General features: G+C 40.6%; 1 protein-coding gene across 2 annotated transcripts in view; it reads right to left on the reverse strand.

Moving 5' to 3' along the window:
* Positions 1-26,303, reverse strand: part of LOC106086606 (uncharacterized) — a 302,723-nt gene that overhangs the window by 142,100 nt on the left and 134,320 nt on the right. For both annotated transcript variants that reach the window (XM_059360455.1, XM_059360451.1), the window contains exons 5-6: positions 21,906-21,989; positions 14,063-14,183 (exon numbers count right to left, since the gene is read on the reverse strand). In XM_059360455.1, the coding sequence (XP_059216438.1) occupies positions 14,063-14,183; positions 21,906-21,989 (205 nt within the window). The remainder of the gene's footprint in view (positions 1-14,062; positions 14,184-21,905; positions 21,990-26,303) is intronic.

The following is a 26,303-nucleotide window of genomic DNA, read 5'->3' on the forward strand; positions in this document are numbered from 1 at the left end:
TTTATTACCAAAATCAGTGTTCGGTTCGAAATGTGTTCATTCACCGTAACGTTGCGTCCAACAGCATCTTTGAAAAAATACGGTCCAATGATTCCACCAGCGTACAAACCACACCAAACAGTGCATTTTTCGGGATGCATGGGCAGTTCTTGAACGGCTTCTGGTTGCTCTTCACTCCAAATGCGGCAATTTTGCTTATTTACGTAGCCATTCAACCAGAAATGAGCCTCATCGCTGAACAAAATTTGTCAAAATTTGAACACATTTCGAACCGAACACTGATTTTGGTAATAAAATTCAATGATTTGCAAGCGTTGCTCGTTAGTAAGTCTATTCATGATGAAATGTCAAAGCATACTGAGCATCTTTCTCTTTGACACCATGTCTGAAATCCCACGTGATCTGTCAAATACTAATGCATGAAAATCCTAACCTCAAAAAAATCACCCTTTAAATGCGCCTGTAATAGGCTTAAGACCCTACATCGGCATATCGGTCTATATGGGAGCTATATCCAAATATGTTCCGATCTGAACCATTTTTGGTTTGGATGACTGCGGGCCTAATTAAACTCACTATGCCAAATTTCAAAGAAATCGGTTAATAAATGCGCCTGATATAGGCTTAAGACCCTAATTAGGTAGATAGATCTATATGGCAGATATATCTAAATATGCTCCGATCTGGATCCGGGTATCGGCGGGCCTAATTAAACTCACTATGCCCAATTTCAGCAAAATCGGGCAATAAATGCGCCTGTTAAAGGCCTATGACTTAAAATCGGTGGATCGATCTATATGGCACCTATATCCAAATATGCTCCGATCTGGACCATTTATGGTCCGGGTATCGGCGGGCCTAATTAAACTTATTATGCAAAGTTTTAGCGAAATCGGGTAAAAAGTGAGCCTGTTATAGGCTTAAGACCCAAAATCGGCAGATCGCTCTATATGGCAGCTATATCCAAATGTGTTCCGATCTGGATCATTTTTGGTTTGGATATCGGCGGGCCTAATTAAACTCACGATGCCAAATTTCAGCTAAATCGGGTAATAAATGCGCCTGTTATAGAGCTTAGACACAAAATCGGCAGATCGGTTAATATGGCAGCTATATCCAAATATGTCCCGATCTGCACCATTTTTTGGTTTGGATAACGGCGGGCCTAATTAAACTCACGATGCCAAATTTCAGCTAAATCGGGTAATAAATGCGCCTGTAATAGGCTTAAGACTCTACATCGGCATATCGGTCTATATGGGAGCTATATCCAAATATGTTCCGATCTGAACCATTTTTGGTTTGGATAACGGCGGGCCTAATTAAACTCACGATGCCAAATTTCAGCTAAATCGGGTAATAAATGCGCCTGTTATAGGGCTTAGACCCAAAATCGGCAGATCGGTTAATATGGCAGCTATATCCAAATATGTCCCGATCTGGACCATTTTTTGGTTTGGATAACGGCGGGCCTAATTAAACTCGCAATGCGATATTTTAAAGAAGTCGGGTAATAAATGCGCATGATAAGGTTTAAGACCCTAATTCGGCAGATCGGTCAATATGGCAGCTATATCCAAATATGTCCCGATCTGGACCATTTTTGGTTCAGATATCGGCGGGCCTAATTAAACTCACGATGCCAAATTTCAACGAAATCGGGTAATAAAGGCCTGTTATAGGCCTAAGACCCAAAATCGGCAGATCGTTCAATATGGAAGCTATATCCAAATATGTCCCGATCTGGACCATTTTTGGTTCGGATATTTGCGGGCCTTATTAAACTCACCTTGCCAAATTTCCGCTAAATCTGGTAATAAATGCGCCTGTTATAGGCCTAAAACCCAAAATCGGCAGATCGGTCAATATGGCAGCTATATCCAAATATGTCTCGATCTGGAACATTTTTGGTTCGGATATTGGCGGGCCTAATTAAACTCACTATACCAAATTACCGATTCGGATACAATGTAGCTCTGATGTTGTAAGTCATCAAATAGGGTTGTGGGTCTAATTTCAGCCAAATCAGGTAAAATTGTAGGCTTCTAAGGGCTCAAGAAGTCAATTCCGGGGATCGGTTTATATGAGGGCTATATCTCTTTCTAGACTGATTCGAATCATACTTGGCATGGATTTTGAAAGTCATAACTCAGGAATTATTTCCCAATTTCAGGCAAATCGGATGAAAATTTAGGCTTCTAGGGCTCAATACGTCAAATCCGATGCAAAATTTCTGGTGGCTAGCTTTACGCGTTCGACCGCTATAGTGATTTCGACATACGGAGGACGTACATGGCTTACTCATGGATAGACTCAGAATGTCGAGGCGATCAAGACTATATATACTTTATGGGATCATAGATCAATATTCGAGGTGTTACAAACGGAATGACTAGATAAGTATACCCCAATCCTATGTAGGATATTGCAAAAGATAACCCGGCAAGTGGTCTTTGGGTTTCTGCTTGGTCTTCCCAATACCATAAAAAAACTCGCGTTAAAAGCAGAACCAGTTCGATGTATTCCAATTGGATTCACATTGAGGGTTGCAACATTTTCGGGTTTTTCTTGTTTCGAACATTTTTTGGTATTTTGCTTAGATTCTTTGCAACCGAAAGTTGGAATAAAAGAAATAACGAAATATCGTAAGCAATTCAAACATGTTGTGTCTTTAACTTTTGCCACTAGTCATCCCGAATCTCGCTCTAATGCCGATTCTTCTCCTTTTACCCTCTTTGAACGAGATCGTGTGCAAAATTTTAAGGCCATATGTTGTCCGGCTCTTGTTGGCAGGCCCCTGAAGTTGGTCATCTCGGTGTTTCGAAAATTTATTGTGGCTGTCAAATCTTCGTTTGTGGTCCCAAACTTTTGATTGGTGCTCGTAAATTCCTACAAAAAAGTAAAAAAAAAACATGTCGTCTAGGCTTGGGTAGGCCGAACAAATCTTGTACCAAATAGTTACTCTCGAACTGCAACGTTTCCACCAAGTGCTAAGAGATAGAAAGAAGTCTAGATAAATTCAAGAAAGACCAACTGTGACAAATTTAGAGAGCATGTGTAGAATCTTGGACCTATGTCAAGGCCTTATGTTGGGGAACTGGAATTCATAGTAGATCTTGTCGCGGAACGCCTGAACGAAAATTTTCTGAAAGCAAGTACAGCAGTCGTGGTGGAACCGGAAAAAAGTTTCCACGAAGGAGATTTTTTTAATAAGGAAAAAAGAGAACACGGTAGAAGGCAAACCATTAGATAGCATCAACATAGAGACGAGGATGGCGAAGAAGAATTCCAGAGTGAACTTCGGCAAACAATTGGAAAGCACTTGTGAGACATCTAACCAAGATAAACAGGAAACAGTGGAACTTCTAATGGAGGCGCATTTTCCAGGCAGCCAAGAGAAGATTGGCAATCATAATATCGCAAAAGCTGCCTCCACGGATTACTGCGCTCTCTAGAGGCTCAAGAAGTATATTCGGCAGATCGGTTTATATGAAGGCTATAGCAAAACATGGACCGATGTGGCCCATTTACAATCCCAACCGGCCTTCACTAATAGGAAGTATTTGCGTAAAATATCAAGCACTAAGCTTTACTCCTTCGCAAGTTGGCTTGCTCTCCACAGGCAGACAGACAGATGGTCAGACGGACGGACATAACAAGATCGCTTTAAAATGTCGTGGTGACCAAGAATATATATTTATATATATTCTTTAAGGGGTCTAAGACCAATATTTCGATGTGTTACAAACGAAATGACGATGGTAGTATACCCCTATCTTATGGTGGAGGGTATAAAAATACCCCAACGCAACGAAGGAATACTGGCCCGCTAGTTTGTCTTCGTTTTTATTCAAAGTACTGATGTGACTGATTGAGAATATGTGAAAAAAAAAGATTGATTCGAATAACTTCAGTAAGGCTCAACAGGCATAACTTAGGGGCAGGTGGAAATGGCTCTCCAAGAAGTAGTTCGAAATATCGATACTTCTCTATTTCAAAATAACTATACACCGAGGCGGCTAACTGACTATTGGGAGAACATTTACCAATGAAGAGAAAGGATCGATCTGAACCACAAAGTTTCCATGGCCGAATAATGTGTTGTAGAGAAAAATAATCAAGCTAACTCTCGGGACGGTTTTTGCAGGTTCTTTAGAACCCTGTAATAAATGAAGATGTGGCGATCGCCGCGGGAACAGTATGGCCATTGGTTATTTAAAGGCGCCAATAACTCGCCTTGTCATTTCGAGTTTCACAGGCACTCTGTATTTAAGCAAGAGCTGGTGCCGACCGGCCTCTCACTGCGACTCTCCAATCGATACCGCCGATTATCCGCGACTGCAGTTGCAGCTTCTAAGTATGAAAAATTTTTACTATCCGCAATCTGTGGATGCGATCGGTAGCTCCCAGCCAAGCTTCTCGTGATAACGAAGAACATAGGTTGGAGTTCAGAGTTCAAGTCTGCGTGGTGCTTATGTTGTTGTAGTCAGATTTTCATATGAAGGTGGCGTTCCTCATCAAGCTCCCAACGATCGATCGCCGCAAGAACTCGTCATGTCATATAGAGCACCATAGGCAGTCGGTATTTAAGCAAGAGCCGATACCGCCCGGCCTCTCACTGAGACGCTTCACTCGTTGCAGTTACGCCGTATGGAGCATTCCACTATCGGCAATATGTGGACGCGCCCGATAGCTTGCAGCTAAGCTTCTCATGACAACGATGAACACCACACAAATCGGATCTCAAAGTTCCAGCCTGTGTGGTGCTCACAGCAATCCCCTGCCGGGTGTGGTGCTTATAGTTATCCCTTGCCGGTAAGGCTTTATAAATAACAAGTTAAAGCGTGTAAAGTTCGGGACGAGTCTTATATACCATCCACCATGAATCGCATATAACAAGTTCTTTAAATGACTTTTTAAAATATATAAGAGTTATATAAGAGTTACGTTATAGATTTTATGGAAAAATACCACCTCCAAAATATCAGATAAATCGTGTAATAATTGCGCCCTCTACAGGCTCAGGAAGTCAAATTGGGAGATCGGTTTATATGGCAGCTATATCCAAATATAGACCGAACTGGACCATAAAAGGCACCCATGTCAAAAAAGCAAATTTGCTTTTCACAGATCACAGTCTGCTGTTCGATTTAAGTTAAAGATCAATGATAAGGCGTTTTCTTTTTATAGCGGAGTCCGAACGGAGTGCCGCATTGCGACACATCTTTGGGGAGAAATTTTTAGATGGCAAAGTACCACACAAATGTCGCCAGTTTTTGGAGGGGATAACCACCGCCGAAATTTTATTATGATGTTCTCGTCCGGATTCGAACCCAGGCGTTCAGCGCAATAGGCGGATCTGCTAACCACTCGAGGGGGCTTAACACAACTCCGTTTGTCAAGTTTCAACGAAATCGGATAAAAAATGCGATCTTCATGGACTCAAGACTTCTAATCGATAGATCGGTATATATGACAGCTATATCCCAATATAGACCGATCTGGGCCATATTGAACAGGGATGTTGAAGTTTTACTGTGCCAAATTCCAACGAATTGGAATAGTAACTGCGATCATTATGCATTCAAGATATTGAATCGAGAGATTGGTATTTGTGGCAGCTATAACCGAACTTTGACCGATTTAGGCCCAATTGAACAGGCATGTATAATAAGGCGCACTGTGCTAAATTTCAGCGCATATATGAGGGCTATATCACGATATCGTCCAATATGGCCACCTTCGAACTAAACCTGCATACGGACAAAATAAGAATCTGCGCAAAGTTTCAGCTCAATTTTCCCTATTTTTGAAGACTGCAGACGGACGGACATGGATCGTCTAGATCGTCTTAGATTTACACGACGACTTAGATTTACTTTATAGGAAATCAATATTTCGTTGTGATGCAAACGGAATGGCAAAATGAATATTCCCCCTTCCTTCGGTGGTGGGTATAAAAAGTAATATTTGAGAAAAAACAAGTAAGAGTGTGCTAAGTTCGGCCGAGCCGAATCTTATATACTCTCCGCCATGGATCGCATTTGTCGAGTTCTATGCGATGTATCTCTTTGTAAGCAAACAAAGAATATTGAAGAAGAACTGCTATGCCATTGGAGCTATATCAAGTTATAGTCCGATTAGGACCATAAAAGAATGCTGAACATTGTAGAAGTCATTGTGTAATATTTCAGTTCATTCGGATAAGAATTGCGCCTTGTAGGGGTTCAAGAAGCAAAATCGGGAGATAGCTTTATATGGGAGCTGTATCAAGCTATTGATCGATTTACACCATATTAGACACGTATGTTGAAGGTCACGAGAGAAACGGTTGCACAAAATTACAGCCAAATCGGATAAGAATTGAGCTCTCTAGAGGCTCAAGAAGTCAAGATTCCCAGATCGGTTTATATGACAGCTATATCAGGTTCAATACCGATTTACGCCATACTAAGCACAGTTATTGGAAGTCATAACAAAAGACCTCATGCAAAATTTCAGTCAAATCGGATGAGAATTGCGCGCTCTATTGGCTCAAGAAGTCAAGATCCAAGATCGGTTTATATGACAGCTATACCAGATTATGAACCGAATTGAATCATACTTAGAACAGTTGTTGAAAGTGATACCAAAACACAACGTGCTATAATTTTAGTCAAATCGGACAAGAATTGCGCCCTCTAGAGGCTCAAGAAGTCAAGACCCAAGATCGGTTTATATGGCAGCTATATCAAAACATGGACCGATTTGGCCCATTTACAAACCCAACTGACCTACACTAATCAAAAGTATTTGTGCAAAATTTCAAGTGGCTAGCTTTACTCCTTCAAGCGTGCTTAGCGTACTTTCGACAGACAGACTGGCAGACATGGCAAGATCGACTTAAAATGTCATGACGATCAAGAATATATCTACTTTATGGGGTCTGAGACCCCATATTTCGAGGTGTTACAAAGAATGACGAAATTAGTACACCCCCATCCTATGGTGGAGGGTATAAAAACATGTAAAAGCGTGCTAAGTTCGGCCGGCCCCAATCTTGGGAAATCACCACCATGGATTTTGCTCAAATATGGAAGCTATACCTGATTATATGCCCAATTGGACCGTAATTGGCACAGTTGTTGGAAGTGATAACAGAGCACTATCTGCATAATTTTAGCCCAATCGGACAAAAATTGCGGCTTATAAGGGAAGAAGTCTAATCGGGAGATCGGTTTATATGGGAGCAATATCAGGTTATAGCCCGATTTAGACCTCACTTGGCATAGCCGTTGAAAGTCTTAACAGAACACCAGATGCAAAATTCCAGATACAATGGACAAAAATTGCAGATTCCAGTGGCTCAAGAAGAAAAATTGGGAGATCCGTTTATATGGTAGCTATATCAGATTATTGACCGATTTGGATCGTACTTGGCACAGTTGTTGAAAGTCCTTACAAAACACTACATGCAAAATTTCAGCCAATTCGGACAAAAATTGCGGCTTGTAAGGGCTCAAGATGTCAAATAGGGAAATCGGGTTATATGGGAGCTATATCAGGTTATTGACCGATTTGGACCATACTTCGCACAGTTGCTGAAAGTCATAACAGAACACCAAGTGCCACATCAGACAGAAATTGCGGCTTCCAGGGGCTCAAGAAGTCAAATCGGGAGATCGCTTTATATGGAAGCTATATCTAAATCTGAACCGATATGGCCTTTTTGCAATCCCCAACGACCTACATAAATATTTAGTATCTGTGCAAAATTTCAAGCGACTAACTTTACGCGTTCGATCGCTATCGTGATTTCGAGAGACAGATGGACGGACGGACATGGATAGATCGTTTCAGAAGGTCGAGACGATCAAGAGTATATATACTTTATGGGGTCTTAGACGAATATTTCGTGGTGTTACAAAGGGAATGACTAGATTAGTATACCCCCATCCTATGGTGGTAGGTATAGAAATTAAATAGAATACATTTTGTAAATGTTCATGTTGGTGATAGGAGTATACGGTCTTGTTTCGTCTAATAAAGGCCTTACATCAGGCCTGAGGACAAGTAATTTCCCTCAATTACTATATTCCCAATATAAGTATGATAGCCACATGTATTGGTGCTTGGGATGCCGTTTATAAATGTTTATCTGGTGGAATGTTGTTTTTTTTTTAGATTTGAGTTTGCTTCTAACTCCGTATTTTTTTCCTTAAGCTAAAAACTAAATTCATTAAGCGTAAAGAATTTGAAATTTTCTATGCTTGCGATTGGCCCATCAAAAATGGTTCTGCTCTTTGGCCTAAAACGAATATCATAAAAAGATATTTCGTAATAATACACAAGCAACTTTATAAGGAGTGCTTACATGTGCATCTTTTTCTTGGAATTTACCAATTCAGGGTTATTATAACAAAACCTAGACATACCAACAAAAATAAAAAAAAAACAAGTAAAAGCTTGCTAAGTTCGGCCGAGCCGAATCTTATATACCCTCCACCATGGATCGCATTTGTCGAGTTCTTTTCCCGGCATCTCTTCTTAGGCAAAAAAAGGATATAAGAAAAGATTTGCTCTGCTATTAGAGCGATATCAAGATATGGTCCGGTTTGGACCACAATTAAATTATATGTTGGAGACCTGTGTAAAATGTCAGCCAATTCGAATAAGAATTGCGCCCTTTGTGGGCTCAAGAAGTAAAATAGAGAGATCGATTTTTATGGGAGCTGTATCGGCCTATAGACCGATTCAGACCATAATAAACACATATATTAATGGTCATAAGAGAATTCGTCGTACAAAATTTCAGGCAAATCGGATAATAATTGCGACCTCTAGAGGCTCAAGAAGTCAAGATCCCAGATCGGTTTATATGGCAGCTATATCAGGTTATGGACCGATTTGAACCATACTTGGCACAGTTGTTCGATATAATAACAAAACACGTCGTGCAAAATTTTATTCCAATCGGATAAGAATTGCGCACTCTAGAGGCTTAAGAAGTCAAGACCCAAGATCGGTTTATATGGCAGCTATATCAGGTTAAGGACCGATTTGAACCATACTTGGCACAGTTGTTGGATATCATAACAAAACACGTCGTGCAAAATTTCATCCCAATCGGATAAGAATTGCCCACTCTAGAGGCTCAAGAAGTCAAGACCCAAGATCGGTTTATATGGCAGCTATATCAAAACATGGACCGATATGGCCCATTTACAATACCAACCGACCTACACTAATAAGAAGTATTTGTGCAAATTTTCAAGCGGCTGGCTTTACTCCTTCGGAAGTTAGCGTGCTTTCGACAGACAGACGGACGGACGGACGGACGGACGGACGGACATGGCTAGATCGACATAAAATTTCACGACGATCAAGAATATATATACTTTATGGGGTCTCAGACGAATATTTCGAGTAGTTACAATCAGAATGACGAAATTAGTATACCCCCCATCTTATGGTGGAGGGTATAATAATAAAACACTACTCCTGTGAAAATCGATCCGATTTTAAGTCTTCTACATATTCCTTCAATGATGTAAAAACTCATCTATGATGTTTCTGAAGACTCTATCTTAAGCTTAAGACAGGGTTGCCATTGTGACAATTGTAGGCAAATGATAAACAAAGTGACGAAATTTTCACATTCAAATTAACAATTCAAACTCAGGCAAAACAACGATTACCATTTTAAGCCGACTTATTTAACGCTCCACTGATTCTTTGCCGAAATTGGACATAACAAAGAACCGTCTGTGGGTTTAAGAATTAAGATCTGCAATTTGGGGATTTCACTTTGGCGGTATTTTTGAACATAGAAGGGACGAAGTTGGTGGCTCTCTGGTTGCCACGAACATTCATCTCCTCCTGTTAAATTGTAAATTGCGTTCATACGATGCTGAAGGGGAGGATTAGCTACGCACAGTGGGAGAAAATCAAAAAATAAACTTGTAAAAAACATGCCATATAGGAACTGATAGAGAATTTCTTTTGGAAATTTGAAATGGTTACAGCTGCGGTGTTAGCAAGAATGTGTGCAACATGTCCAGGCCCTAGCTGTCCGGGCGTCTTCTACCAGGCTCGTGAATTTGGTTATCTCGGTAAATTGTTCGGGCTGCCAAATCTTCATTTGAGGTCCAATTTTCTAAATTCCTTTTTTGTTGGATAGTGTACCTACTTGAGGTGTACAATATCTTCACTGGTTTTGGGGATAGGTTAGGTTAGGTTTAAGTGGCAGTCTGTCATCAATTAGAAGTTTTCGCTCATTGTGATACCACAGGAACAAAAGAAGGAAGATGCTTTCTAGTTCCTACCGTTGAACCGTCCAGATCGCTTAAAAAAGCCCAACAACTTGCTAAATCAGACAGGTTCTCAAAGAACTCCTTCTGACTGCCAGTGCGGGACACACACACACAGAAGGTATTCTATAGTCTCTTCTTCTTCAATTTCCGAACAGCTTCGTCAAAAGCCGTTGTTGGCAGCCTTCAGTCTGTCAGCATGTTTTCCGATTAGACAGTGACCTATCACGACGGACACAATGACTGAGACGTCTGTTCTTGCCAGTGACAGCAAAGGGGTAGACCTCTTCCAGTCTAGAATAGGCCTGACGGAGCGGTAGACCTCTTCAAGCCTAGATTTGTGACCATCTATCATTCGTTGTCCTTCGGGCCCGATCCTGAAGACTTAGCTTACATGTCACTAGAGGCAAACCCGCGGATTCCAGTATGTGTAGGATAGTTCCTAGTCGCGCAAGCTCTTCCGATTTACAATTTCCTGGTCGCTAGAGGCATACCCACAGATTCCAGTATCCCTGGAATGTGTAGCATAGTTCCTAGTCTCGCAAGCTCTTCCGCTTTATATTGAGCTTAAATCGCCCGATTTTAACTCCTAGGGCCACTGCAAGCGGATTTATCTCTAAACATCCACCGAGGTCCATCAAAATAGGTTCAGAATTAGCAGAATTATAGCTCCCACTTTGTATTTATAGAGTAGGTGTAGGGTATTATAAAGTCGGCACCGTAGCAAAATTTTCAACGACTTTACCGCAAAAAGTGTCCTCATCGGATTATTCAGTTAAAAGTTATACTGATTAGTCGTTACAGAAAAATCTTGCTCAAATGCCTTGATTTTTACAACCACCACCGAAGAATGGGGGTATATTCATTTTGTCATTCCGTTTGCAACACATCGAAATATCCATTTCCGACCCTATAAAGTATATATATTCTTGATCAGCGTAAAAATCTAAGACCATCTAGACATGTCCGTCCGTCTGTCTGTTGAAATCACGCTACAGTCTTTAAAAATAGAATTATTGAGCTGAAACTTTGCACAGATTCTTTTTATTGTCCATAAGCAGGTTAAGTTCGAAGGTGGGCTGTATCGGACTATATCTTGATATAGGCCCCATATAGACCGATCCGCCGATTTAGGGTCTTAGGCCCATAAAAGCCACATTTATTATCCGATTGTGCTGAAATTTGGGACAGAGAGTTGTGTTATACCCTTCGACAACCTTCGCAAATTTGGCCCATATCGGTCCTGATATAGACCGATCCGCCGATTTAGGGTCTTAGGCTCATTAAACACACATTTATTATCCGATTTTGTCAAAATTTGGGACAGTGAGTTCTGTTAGCCCCTTAAACATTCTTCTACAATTTGGCCTAGATCGGTCCAGATTTGGATATAACTGCCATATAGACCGATCCGCCGGTTTAGGGTCTTAGGCCCATTAAAGCCACATTTATTATCCGAGTTTGCTGAGATTTGGGACAGTGAGTTAAGTTAGGCCCTTCGACATTCTTCTTCAATTTGGCTCTGATCGGTCCATATTTGGATATAGCTGCCATATAGACCGATCTCTCGATTGTAGGTTTTGGGACCATAAAAGGCGCATTTATTGTCCGATTTCGCCGAAATTTGGCACAGTGAGTTGTGTTAGGCTCTTTGACATTTTTCTGCATTATGACCCAGATCGGTCTAGATTTGGATATAGCTGCCATATAGACCGATCTCTCGATTAAAGCGTTGGGTCCATAAAACCCACATTTATTATCCGATTTTGCCAAAATTTGGGACAGTGAGTTGTGTTAGTATTTTCAACATCCTTCTTCAATTTAGCTCAGATCGGTCCAGATTTGGATATAACTGCCACATAGACCGATTTCTCGATTTAAGGTTTTGGGACCATAAAAGGCGCATTTATTGTCCGATCTCGCCGAAATTTATATACCTATTAAAAAGACCAATATTTTGTTATACACAATTGAACAATGACTTGTACTTATTAGTATATGGTCCAATATATACCCGAGGTGGTGGGTATCCAAAGTTCGGCCCGACCGAACTTAACGCCTTTTTACTTGTTTTCTTTTCCGCTTGTGAAGAGGACATATTGTAGATACTTCTTAAGTTTAATTTGAACAAGATATGTCAACCTAAACGGGTGCTGTAAGTACATCAAAGTAGGCAACTTGTTAAAAAATTGCAAAACCCCCTAGATTTCAAAAACTCCTAAACTCTAATTTTTTGATATCGGGAGGGGGCGGACCCTTCCCCTTACCCCAAAAGTACTACCCAAAAGTAAAAGTCGACCGATCGGGAAAATATAAGATTCAATTGAAAGGTATTCAAGAGTGGAGTACGAATTTCATAATAAAAGTTGGGTTCAAGTATCTGGGGGCCGCTCCAGCTTCAAAACCCCTTAAAAGAGGTTTATTTGACGATCATGACAATATGGGACTCAAATGAAAGGTATTCGGGAGTCCAAGTACCCAGCGGGGCCCCCCCCCCAACCCCAACACTCCCCTAAACAGATATATTCGAAGTTCATGTCAATATGGGACTCAAATGAAAAGTATTAGGTCCATGTAATGACAGGTCGCTCACCCCCAAATACCCCCAAATGGACATATTAGCCGACCATGCCTATATGAGACTCAAATGAAAGGTACTAGGGTGTAGATTACGAATATGTCATTAAAATTTGCGTTCAAGTCTTGGTGGCGCTTTTCCTCCTAAAGAAACGTCAAATGGGTTATTTGATCCATTATGACAATATGGGACTCAAATGAAAGGTATTTGAGAGTAGAAAACGAATTTGATATCCAATTTTGAAGCCATGTGTTTTGGGGTGCGCCTTAAAGCAACCCAAAAACTGAACCTTATTTTCGTTGGGAATAAAGAACGAATTTGATAACTAATTTCAGTGCCGGTAGCCGCCCAACCCCAAAACACCCTCCAAACGGTTTATATTTACCGGCCATGACAATATGGGGCTCAAATTAAAGGGATTTGGAAGTGCAGCACGAATTTGATATCCATATTCGAGTCGAAATGTCTGAGGTGCCATCCCTCCCCTAATGAGAACCTTACACTAAGGAAGAACATTACCACCAGGAACCGACAAGGGGCAAATACTCACACATCAATGAGTGCTTTCCAATTCAAGTTTAAACTCAATGATAAGGGACTTTTTTAAAGCCGAGTCCAAACGGCGTCCCGCAGTGTACCTCTTTGGGCAACATTTTTTAAATGACCATGCATGGCATTTTACCTCGCAAAAGTCGCCAACATTAAGAGGGGCTAAACACCGCTTTGTTCGATGTTCTTGCCAGGATTCGAAAGCGTTCAGCGCCATAGGCTACAATGGCACGAATTCGATATACGCATTCAGGGCGATATTACCCTAAAAAGATATTAGAGTTAATAGAAAGATATTAGAGTTAAATAAGGCGCAGCGGAGCGGGCCCAGTTTGGTTAGTCATGCATAAAAATGAAAATCGAACCACAAGTGCATTCGGAAATTGCAAAATACAAAGCCAATCTCGGCCAAAATTTCAACTCGATAGGTAGGAGTTAGTGGCTTGGGCCGGAAGCGGTGGTTCCACCGTTTCTATGTATTCTATGGACGTCTGGTTTGACATCAGGCTCTGGATAGCTATGATGGCAGACTCTTCAGTGTAAGATATTATATAATTGGCTGTGCCCGACTTTTGCCTTTCCTTACTGGTTTTGTTTAAAAAACCGTGTCTTCACTTGAATATGAGAAAATACAAAATCCACTTACCTATCTGGTATCGTACTGTAGTACAGCAGCAAGGTGGCAATTTCATAACAATTGAGGCCAGCAGCAAGAACGCTTTCAGCATCGACCGTCACCAATGGATTTCCTTTAAGATCATGTGTTCCTAGAAAGTGAGATTGATACATGCATAAAATTGGTTTCACATGAATTTATTAAAAGACAATATTGGTGTCCGTCCGCACTTGACATGCTAATTTGTTAAATGATTTACAAACTACGTTGCATTGAAAGACAAGAAAAAAAGAGAAACTCTTTATTAAGATTTTTTCAATTATGAAGATATTCATTTGCATATTCTTTGGCACATGAATAACAAGTAAAAGCGTGCTAAGTTCGGCCGGGCCGAATCTTATATACCCTCCACCATGGATCGCATTTGTCGAGTTCTTTTCCCGGCATCTCTTCTTAGGCAAAAAAAAGGATATAAGAAAAGATTTGCTCTGCTATTAGAGCGATATTAAGATATTGTCCGGTTTGGACCACAATTAAATTATATTTATGTTGGAGACCTGTGTAAAATGTCAGCCAATTCGAATAAGAATTGCGCCCTTTGTGGGCTCAAGAAGTAAAATAAAGAGATCGATTTATATGGCAGCTGTATCGGGCTATAGACCGATTCAGACCATAATAAACACGTATGTTAATGGTCATGAGAGAATACGTCGTACAAAATTTCAGGCAAATCGGATAATAATTGCGATCTCTAGAGGCTCAAGAAGTCAAGATCCCAGATCGGTTTATATGGCAGCTTAATCAGGTTGTGAACCGACTTGTACTTTATTTGACATAGTTGTTGAAAGTAACAATAAAAAAGTCTTGCGAAATTTCAGCCAAATCGGATAGGAATTGCGCCCTCTATAAGCTCAAGAAGTCAAGTCCCCAGATCTGTTTATATGACAGCTATGTAAGGTTATGAACCGATTTGAACCATATTTGGCACAGTTGTTGGATATCACAACAAAATACTACGTGCCAAAATTCATTCAAATTGGATAAGAATTGCGCACTCTAGAGGCTCAAGAAGTCAAGACCCAAGATCGGTTTATATGACAGCTATATAAGGTTATGGACCGATTTGAACCATACCCGGCACAGTTGTTGGATATCATAACAAAACACGTCGTGCAAAATTTCATTCCAATCGGATAAGAATTGCGCACTCTAGAGGCTCAAGAAGTCAAGACCCCAGATCGGTTTATATGGCAGCTATATCAGGTTATGGACCGATTTGAACCATACTTGACACAGTTGTTGTATATCATAACAAAACACGTCGTGCAAAATTTCATTCCAATCGGATAAGAATTGCGCACTCTAGAGGCTCAAGAAGTCAAGACCCAAGATCGGTTTATATGACAGCTATATAAGGTTATGGACCGATTTGAACCATACTTGGCACAGTTGTTGGATATCATAACAAAACTCGTCGTGCAAAATTTCATTCCAATCGGATAAGAATTGCGCACCCTAGAGGCTCAAGAATTCAAGACCCAAGATCGGTTTATATGGCAGCTATATCAGGTTATGGACCGATTTGAACCATACTTGGCACAGTTGTTGGATATCATAACAAAACACGTCGTGCAAAATTTCATTCCAATCGGATAAGAATTGCGCACTCTAGAGGCTCAAGAAGTCAAGACCCAAGATCGGTTTATATGGCAGCTATATCAAAACATGGACCGATATGGCCCATTTACAATACCAACCGACCTACACTAATAAGAAGTATTTGTGCAAAATTTCAAGCGGCTAGCTTTACTCCTTCGGAAGTTAGCGTGCTTTCGACAGACAGACGGACGGACGGACGGACGGACGGACGGACGGACGGACGGACGGACGGACGGACGGACGGACGGACGGACGGACAGACGGACGGACATGGCTAGATCGACATAAAATTTCACGACGATCAAGAATATATATACTTTATGGGGTCTCAGACGAATATTTCGAGTAGTTACAATCAGAATGACGAAATTAGTATACCCCCCATCTTATGGTGGAGGGTATAAAAATATAAAACGCCACGGGAGTCTGTATACCAGGCTTTCAGATGAACAACAGTCAATAATGGAAACTTCAATCAAAGCAGCGCAAAAAAGACTCCTGAGCATACAGTCTACAGCGCAGTCTTAAGATTTTAAGGATTGGTGAATAAATAACAAGTAAAAGCGAGCTAAGTTCGGCCGGGCCGAATCTTGGGAACCCACTACAGCTGGCAAACTATCGATAATCGCAGCATTCGATAGTTCTTACAATAAATATCGATAGCATCGATACTATTGTCCATTTCCTATCTCCTATATATTGCAAACGAAAATGAGAAGTAAAAATCGGTACATCGAGTTATGTAGAAGCATCATCAATGCACAGACCGAATAAAGCCAAATTTAAAAAATTCAGTTGGAAGTCAAGAGAAAAATCCATTGTAAAAAATATTAGCCTAACCAGACGAAAATTACGCCCTCTATAGGCGCGTTTATCGATAAAGATACATTTAGTGTCGAATCTCCCATTTTTGTTCAATTTTGCAAAAAAATTGAACTTTGCCGATAGTATCGAGAGGGAAATTTTGAATCGATATTCAGACAAAATATTAAATATCGATAGTGCCAGCGATATTTTGCCAGCTCTAGAACCCACCACCATGGATTCTGCTAAAAAATTACAGGAACTAAATTTAGTTGAAGCGCATAATTTATTCTACATACTAAACTTCTATCAAACCAGCAAAAATTAAAGCTTCTAGGAACCGGACAAGAATGATTCAGAGATCGGTTTATATTGGAGTTATATCAGGTTATTGACCAATTCGCACCGTACTTGGCACAGTTGTTGGAAGTCGTAACAGAACAGCACATGCAAAATTTCAGCCAAATCGGACAAAAACTAGGGCTTGGAAGAGCTCAAGAAGTCAAATAGGGAGATCGGTTAATATGGGAGCTATATCGGGTTATAGACCGATTTGAACCGTACTTGGCTCAGTTGTTGAAAGTCGTAACAGAGCACCGCATGCAAAATTTCAGCCAAATCGGATTAAAATTGCGGCTTCCAGGGGCTCAAGAAGTCAAATCGAGAGATCGGTTTAAATGGGAGCTATATCAGGTTATTGACCGATTTGGACCTTACTTGGCACAGTTGTTGGAAGTCATAACAGAACTCCGCGTGCAAAATTGTAGCCAAATCAGACAAAAATTGCGGCTTGTAAGGGCTCAAGAAGTCCAATCGGGAGATCGGTATATATGGCAGCTATATCAGGTTCTTGACCGATTTGAACTGTACTTGGCACAGTTATTGGAAGTCATAAATTACCATATGCTAAATTTCAGCCAAATCCGATGAAAATTGCGGCTTGCAGAGGTTCAAGAAGTCAAATCGGGAGATCGGTATATATGAGAGCTATATCAGATTATACACCAATTTGGATCGTTGTGGTTCGGGAAATCATAACAAACCACTGAATGTTAAATTTCAGCAAAATCGGACAAAAATTGCAGCTTCCAGGGGCTCAAGAAGTCAAATCGGGAGATCGGTTTATATGGGAGCTATATAAAGTTGTATGCCGATTTAGATCGTACTTGGCTAGCTCTACTCATTCGACCGCTATCGTGGTTTGGACATACGGACGGACACGGCTAGATCGACTCAGAACGTCGAGGCGATCAAGAATATACATACTTTATGGGGTCTTAGACGAATATTTCGAGGTGTTACAAACGGAATGACTGAGTTAGTATACCCCCATCCTACGGTGGTTGGTATAAAAAGTAACCTCGAAAAAGAAAATCTAAGTTAGGAATTCCTTGCTACTTACAAAATCCCTAATTGTTTTCCATTCCACGCCCCCATGTTGGTTCATATCTGATATTGTGTCCCCACTAAGCACGGTATCTGTAAAGCGCAAAAGTCCGGCAATGATATAGGAAATGCTCTAATGGCTCGTAATTTTTCCGCATACCTCACACAAGATATCATTTGCTGCACCATAAAATCGGTGAGTGAGTGAGTGAGCTCGTAGTCTTGTGTCCCGTTGTGATACTAAAAGCTATACTAACCTTCATCTAACTTCCTTTCAGTAATAGCTTAATAGCGTATTCTTACGATCTGGATCTTCAGACAGAATTTCCACCGTCGTACCGACCGTTTCGCACTTCCACAGGGTTACATGCGCATTTCTCGCCCACGCCCTTAACTCGGACAGAGTCGGCACGAACGGCTTCGGGTTATCCAAGTTTATTGATGGCAGCTCTCTAGCCTTCACTGCCAAATCGTCTGTTTTCTCATTTCCAGTTACTCCGATATGGCCAGAACCCAAACGATGCTGATCGTGCTATTCTCAGAAAAGGTGTTAATCTTCTTCTTACATTTCAAGATTGTTCGTGATTGTTTGTGATTGTTCGTGTTCGTTCCAGGTAGTTATTGCCCTTAGGGCCTTTTTACTATCGATTCAAATAAAGATTTCATACATTTTTCTGATTTTTGTGAAAAACTTTCCTACTTCGGATTTTAGGTTAGGACTTTACATTTAGGACTCTGTTAGAGAATTTAAAGTCTATTGTGTAACCAATATACCTTTTAGTTCTTACCACTGAACCAGTCAGATGGCTTTAAAAAGTCTAATAATTTGAAAGTGTTCACTTCCGCTAATTAGGACGTCTCTTTAAAGAAATAAGAACCTAAGGTGAAACTTCTGACTCCAAAACGGTCCAAACACTTTCTCAGAAATATCCACATAATGTAGAGTTAAGCCTGCCGGTGAAAATGAGTTACTTTATTTTGGATATCTCGTCCTTAGCCCAATTTTCAAAAACACCAGATCTCATAGATGGCTGCAACAATTTAAGCGAAATGTTGTTTTCCTCATTTTGGTAATTCAAAAACACGAATTCGATTAATTATCTTGAAGTCAATATTCCCTGGGTTATTCCCCTCCTTAAAACCCACCCACCCAAAAGGCCATGTTTACCGATTGGATAATATCGATATTTGTATTCGGTATTTGCGAGTAGAGTACGAATCTGATGTAAAAATTTGGCTACAAGAGTCTTGAAGGCCGCCCCACCCATAAAAAAAAGCTCAATGATAAGGGTCCTCCATTTATAGCTGAGTCCGAATTGTGTGCCGCAGTGCGACACCTCTTTGGGGAGAAGTTTTCACATGGCATCTCGCCAGCAGTTGAAGGGAATAACCACCGCTGAATATTTTTATACCCGCCACCATACGATGGGGGTATGCTAATCTAGTCATTCCGTTTGTAACACCTCGAAATAATGATTTGCGACCCCTAAAGTATATATATTCTGGATCGTCTCGATATTGTGATTCGATCCAGCCCGTCCATCCATGTCCGTCCGTCTATCCGTCTGTCTGTTGAAATCACGCTACAGTCTTTAAAAATAGATATATTGAGTTGAGTCAGTAAGCAGGTTAAGTTCGAAGATGGGCTAAATCGGACTATATCTTTATATAGCCCCCATATAGACCGATCCGCCGATTTAGGGTCTTAGGCCCATAAAAGCCACATTTATTATCCGATTTTGCTGAAATTTTGGGACAGTGAGTTGTGTTAGGCCGTTCGACATCCTTCATCTATTTGGCCCAGATCGGTCGAGATTTGGATATAGCTGCCATATAGACCGATCTCTCGATTTAAAGTTTTGGGCCCATAAAAGGCGAATTTATTGTCCGATGTCGCCGAAATTTGGGACAGTGAGTCGTGTTAAGCGCTTCGACATCCTTTTGCAATATGGCACAGATCGGTTCAGATTTGGATATAGCTGCCATATAGACCGATCTCTCGATTGAAGGTTTTGGGCCCATAAAAAGCGCATTTATTGTCCGATTTCGCCGAAATTTGGGACAGTGAGCCGTGTTAATCCCCTCGAAATACTTTTGCAATATGGCACAGATCGGTTCAGATTTGGATATAGCTGCCATATAGACCGATCTCTCGATTTAAGGTTTTGGGTCCATAAAAAGCGCATTTATTGTCCGATTTCGCCGAAATTTGGAACAGTGAGTTGTGTTAGGCTCTTCAACATTTAGTTGCAACTTGGTCCAAATCGGTTCAGATTTGGATATAGCTGCCATATAGACCGATACCTCGATTTAAAGTCTTGGCGCAATAAAAGGCGCATTTACAAACCGATTTCACTTAAATTTGACACAGTGACGTATGTTATGCTTTTCGTCATCCGTGTCGTATATGGTTCAGATCGGCTTATAAAGGGTGATTTTTTTGAGGTTAGGATTTTCATGCATTAGTATTTGACAGATCACGTGGGATTTCAGACATGGTGTCAAAGAGAAAGATGCTCAGTATGCTTTGACATTTCATCATGAATAGACTTACTAACGAGCAACGCTTGCAAATTATTGAATTTTATTACCAAAATCAGTGTTCGGTTCGAAATGTGTTCATTCACCGTAACGTTGCGTCCAACAGCATCTTTGAAAAAATACGGTCCAATGATTCCACCAGCGTACAAACCACACCAAACAGTGCATTTTTCGGGATGCATGGGCAGTTCTTGAACGGCTTCTGGTTGCTCTTCACTCCAAATGCGGCAATTTTGCTTATTTACGTAGCCATTCAACCAGAAATGAGCCTCATCGCTGAACGGTGAATGAACGCATTTCGAACCGAACACTGATTTTGGTAATAAAATTCAATGATTTGCAAGCGTTGCTCGTTAGTAAGTCTATTCATGATGAAATGTCAAAGCATACTGAGCATCTTTCTCTTTGACACCATGTCTGAAATCCCACGTGATCTGTCAAATACTAATGCATGAAAATCCTAACCTCAAAAAAATCACCCTTTATTTGGATTTAGCTACTAAAGTGATCAACATTTTGTTTTACACAATTGAAAAATGACTTGTACTTATTAGTATTTTGTCCAAATCGGACCAAATTTTTATATAGCTGCTATGGGGCATAAGGTATGCATTTTTCACCGGATTTTGACGAAAGGAGGTTTACATATATACCCGAGGTGGTGGGTATCTAAAGTTCGCCCGGCCGAACTTAGAACGCTTTGAATTGTCTTCTTATGTTCTCGGCGTAATTGGAACGCAGGCATTCAGCGTCGTAGGGAGCCATGCTAACCTCTGCACTAAGCTGACCGACTTTCACGCATTGTGTTCGTGTTTGTTACTTAAAGAAGGATCATAAACTGCAATAATCCTTAAAATTTAACTTTTCACATTCCAAAAGAAAAATCTGGCATTCACCAATTGGACAAATATTTTATTAGCTGATGATCACTGTGTTTTATCAATCAATGTGCAAGTCATACTATTGTATGACTATCATTAATAGAGAGCATAAAACGGAGTTCCTAACTGGCAAGAAACTGTAAAGCGATTAACAAGGAAATTTCTAAAATTCCTTAGAAATTTTATTAGATTTGCTCCTGTCTTCTCCACCCTGTTAAAGCAGCAGAATATGCAAAATCAGTGTGCAGACTTTAGTTTCTAGTGAAAGTGAGTAGAACTGTGCCAGAAGCCAACTTACAACTGGCTGCCTCGAGGAAGATTAATCGTAAAATTCCACTCAGGTGGAAAAGGTGTGGCCTCGCCGCCGCCCAAGAATTAAAAGAAAGCGTGTTGTCGTCTTTTAATTACTGGCGATGCTGCTGCTGCTGGGATCTGGTATTGATATCGATGATTTTTCATGAGTGCAGTAAATGAAGTGGTTGCGCCCCAAGGAAGGTAAACTTGGTCAATTGCTTGCTTCTTTAGTTAGACAATTAGCTATGCTGGCTTAATTTGTATGTTGCCAAGGTGGAGTAGAGGGAATAGTCAGTGCTTAGACTTACCAGGTAAATAGATGCCAGATAAGAGTAGTTTTTCGGGTAGATCGGTAATTAAATTTGGTGCTACAATTTCACTTTCCAGTTGATCTGTAAAGGAAAAAAAGAAAAAAAAAATGGTGATTAGTGTTAATGATGACAAAAAGTCTTTGGAGACAAAAAGTTCACAGGTAAAAAGCAATGGCTTTGCGATAAGAATACATGTAAATCCCAACCGATTATGAGGAAATTTTCCAGAAGCTTTCAGGTAACATTCCATGCCAAATGTCATACAAATCCATCGAAAATTGTACTTTGAAAAAATGTTTGTCCCAATTTTAAAGATTCGGCCCAAGGATTAGCAAACTTAATCTAAAGATAATAAATTTTCCAACTTTTTAAGAAAACTTTCCTTTGGATGAAAAATATTTTCCTTCATATTAAGGATTTTTTAAATGATAGGTTAAAAAATGCTTATCTTTGCGTCTTCTATCTAAAGACAAAAATCTTTAAAGAAAGTCAAAATATTGTTGAAAGTTAGGAAATTGTCCTTGGGACAAGACAACAAAGAACCGTAGATAAAGACGCAAAATAGCCTTACTTATAGGAGCGTCTTTAAATTTGTATACCCAACACCATAGAATAGGAGTATGCTAATCTAGTCATTCCGTTTGTAACATCTCGAAATATTGATTTAGGACCCCATGAAGTATATATATTCTAGATCCTCTCGACGTTCTGAGTCGATCTAGACATGTTCGTCCGTCCGTCTCTCGAAATCACGATAGCGGTCGAATGCGTAAAGCTGGCCGCCTGAAATTTTGCTCAGATAATAAGTATTGATGTAGGTCGTTGGGGATCGCAAATGGCCCATATCGGTTCAGATTTGAATATAGCTCTCATATAAACCGATCTCCCGATTTGACTTCTTGAGCCCCTGGAAATCTCAATTTTCATGCGATATTGCTGACATTTTGCATATAGGGTTCTATTTAGACTTCCAACAACTGTCTGTCTATTATATAAAAATGAAATTGTTGCCCTTTGTTTGTCTGCTCCGTATAGACTCAAAAACTGCTAAACCGATTTTCATGAAATTTCGTACAGATGGTAGAGTTAGAGCCCGCGGTGAAAATATGGTTTTTTTGATATCCGATGGGGGGGCGGACCCTCCCGTGTACCCAAATTTTCAAAAATGCCACATCTCGAAGATGGGTGCACCGATTTAAGCGAAATTTTGTATGTCAACTCATGGCACCCCAAAAAACGCGAAATTGGTTTAATATTTTAGGGTCACATAACCTGGGGGGACGCCCTATCCCAAAACCCACCCGAACGGACATGTTTGCCGATTAGGACAATATGGGTATCAAACGAAAGGTATTTAAGAGTAGAATTAGAACATGGTATACAAATTTCACCCTAAGTGGTCGGGAGGGTCCCCCACCCCCAAAAAACCAACCAACAGGGCACTTTCACCGCTTTGGGCAATATGGGTATCAAATGAAAGGTATTTAAATGTAGAATACAAATCTGAAATAAAAGTTTATTTTTTGGTGTCTGAGGGGTTCACCCCTCCCCACCCCCCAAAACTCCCCAGCAGGACATATTTACAGATTGAAACAATATGGGTATCAAATGAAATGTATTTATGAGTAGAGTACGAAATTGGCATAAAAATGACACCCTATGCGCGAACCCCATCGCAATAAAGCACCACCCAACAGGACACTTTTACCGTATTGGGCAATATGGGTATCAAATGAGAGGCATTTAAGATTAGAGTATGTACTTGGCATAAAAATTTCACCATGAGTGTCGGGGTCGTACCCCATCCAAAAAACACCACCCAACAGGACACTTTTGAATTGAGCATTGCGTCCTTAGAGGCTCAAGAAGTCAAGATCCAAGATCGGTTCATATGGCAGCTATATCAGGTAATGTACTCATTTGCGCCATACTTAGCACAGTTGTTGGAAATCGCAACAAAACACCTCAAGCAAAATTTCAGCCAAATCGGATTAGAACTGCGCCCTCTAGAGGCTCAAAAGTCAAGGCCTAAGATCGGTTTATATGACAGCTATATCAAAGCATGGACCGATTTATACTTTATAGGATCTTAGGTCAATATTTTGAGGTGTTACAAACGGAATCACTAGATTAGTATACCCCCATCTTATGGTGGTGGGTATTAAAACGACAGACGAACTATCCGCACAGAAAGGATATGCGTACAGACGGACATGGCTAAAACGTATCAGGTACCACACACCATGCGTGTGTGGAGGAATGGTTGGTGGACTAAGAATTCTGGGATTTTAACTACTCAAGGGTATGGGGAATGAGAGACACAGGGTGTTTTGCTGGACAGGAAATTGAACTTTTGGAAAGGGCAAGAAAGGCTACTCTTGCCCTATACAAGAGGGCCATTGGCAAACGTTGGGAGTTAAGACCGCGTGTCATGCACTAGGTCAGACCTATAAAGCACTATGGTTGTTGTTGTTGTAGCAGTTTGTTGTGCTCTATCTTTCGTCTGCTTGATTCTGTTCAGTGTCAAGATCCAAGAACTCTGCGACTAAGATGGGGTGCGTTCAGAGGGATCTGGGTCTAAGTCGAATGGATCTGGATGATCAGTAAAACAGGTAACGTGTATCGTGTGGTCCCTGATCACAATCGTGACATACAACTTGCACCTCGGCGTCAATCCTAGCTCTGTAGGAGTAGAGGCGGCTGCATCTGACCGGAACATAATTGAGTCAGAAATTCTCTGGTTTGTCGGGGGAGGTAAATTGTTTCAGGTGTAATAGGCAGCAGTCGTTCTCCAAGGACTACATTCTCCCGGTGGCTATTTACCGCATATGCTACCGCTAAACAGTTTTCTTGTATTTCCCTAAAAATTTACCCATATTAACTGAGTTTATATTTTAATTATTTTGGCCTCAAGTAGTCATATCGGGATATCGGTACTTAGGGGGGCCTATATCACCATATTGACCGATTCGGATAAAACTTGGCACTGATGTTGTAAGTCATAATTCAAGTCTTTATACCAAATTTTAAGTCCTTGTTCCAAATCGGATGAAAATTAAGTCTGCTAAGGGCTCAAGAAGTCAAACTCGCGGATCGGTTTATATAGGGCCTACATCTGACCGATTCGGATCGTACTTCGCATGGATGTTGAAATTCGCAACTCAAGTCCTTGTTCCAAATTTTGAGCCAAATCGGATGAAAATTGAGGCTTCTAAGGGCTCAAGAAGTCAAATCCGGGGATCGGTTTATGTGGGGGTTATATCTGTTTATAGACCAATTCGGATCGTACTTGGCATGGATGTTGGAAGTCATAACTGAAGTCCTTGTTCCAAATTTTAGCCAAATCGGATGAACATTGAGGTTTCGAAGGGCTCAAGAAGTCAAATCTGGAGATCCGGGAATAGATATAAGGGCTATATCTGTTTGTAGACCGATTCGGATCATACTTGGCATGTATGTTGGAAGTCGTAACTCAAGACATTGTTCCAAATTTTAGCCAAATCGGATGAAAAGTAAAGTTTCTAAGGGCTCAATAAGTCGGTACTCTGTACCGACTTCCAACATTTGTGCTAATTACGGTTGAAATCGGTCTATAAACTGGCATAGCTTCCATATAACCCGATCTTAGACTCAGCAATTTTTGTACGATTTGGCTAAAATTTTGCACAAGGTATTCTGTTCTAACAACTGTGCCATGTATGGTCCAAATCCGTGTTTAACCCGACATAGCTCCTTTATAAACCCATCTCTCGAGTATCCTTGTTCGGTTCCTAGAAGCTTTCGTTTTTGCCTGGTTTGGCAGAAGTTTGGTACGTAGTCTAAAATTATGCCTGTTATTTTGTGTACATTTTCCGCAGAATCGATGGTAGTGAGTTTCAAAGATTCTTCCCGGCCGAACTTAGCACGTTTTTACCACCACCACCGTAGGATGGGGTATACTAATCTAGTCATTCCGTTAGTAACACATCGAAATATTTGTCTAAGGCCCCATACATTATATATATTCTAGATCGTCATGACATTTCAAGTTGATCTAGCCATGTCCGTCCGTCGGTCTGTCTGTCGAAAGCACAATAACTTTCGAAGGAGTCAAATACGCGTGCGCAAATACTTCCTTTTAGTGTAGGTCGCTTGGGATTGTAAATGGGCCATATCGGTCCATGTTTTGATATATCTGCCGTGTAAACCGATCTTGGATCTTGATTTCTTTAAACAATAGGGGGCGCAATTCTTATCCGATTTGGCTGAAATTGTGCATGAGTTGTTTCTTTATGACTTCCAACAATTTTGTAAAGTTTGGTTTAATAACCTGATATAGCTGCCATATAAACCGATCTGGAATATTGACTTCTTTAGCCACAAGAGGGCGCAATTATTTACTGTCCATAACGGGAT

This window comes from Stomoxys calcitrans, chromosome 1 (genome assembly GCF_963082655.1).
Source record: "Stomoxys calcitrans chromosome 1, idStoCalc2.1, whole genome shotgun sequence".
NCBI classification, from domain to species: Eukaryota; Metazoa; Arthropoda; class Insecta; order Diptera; family Muscidae; genus Stomoxys; species Stomoxys calcitrans.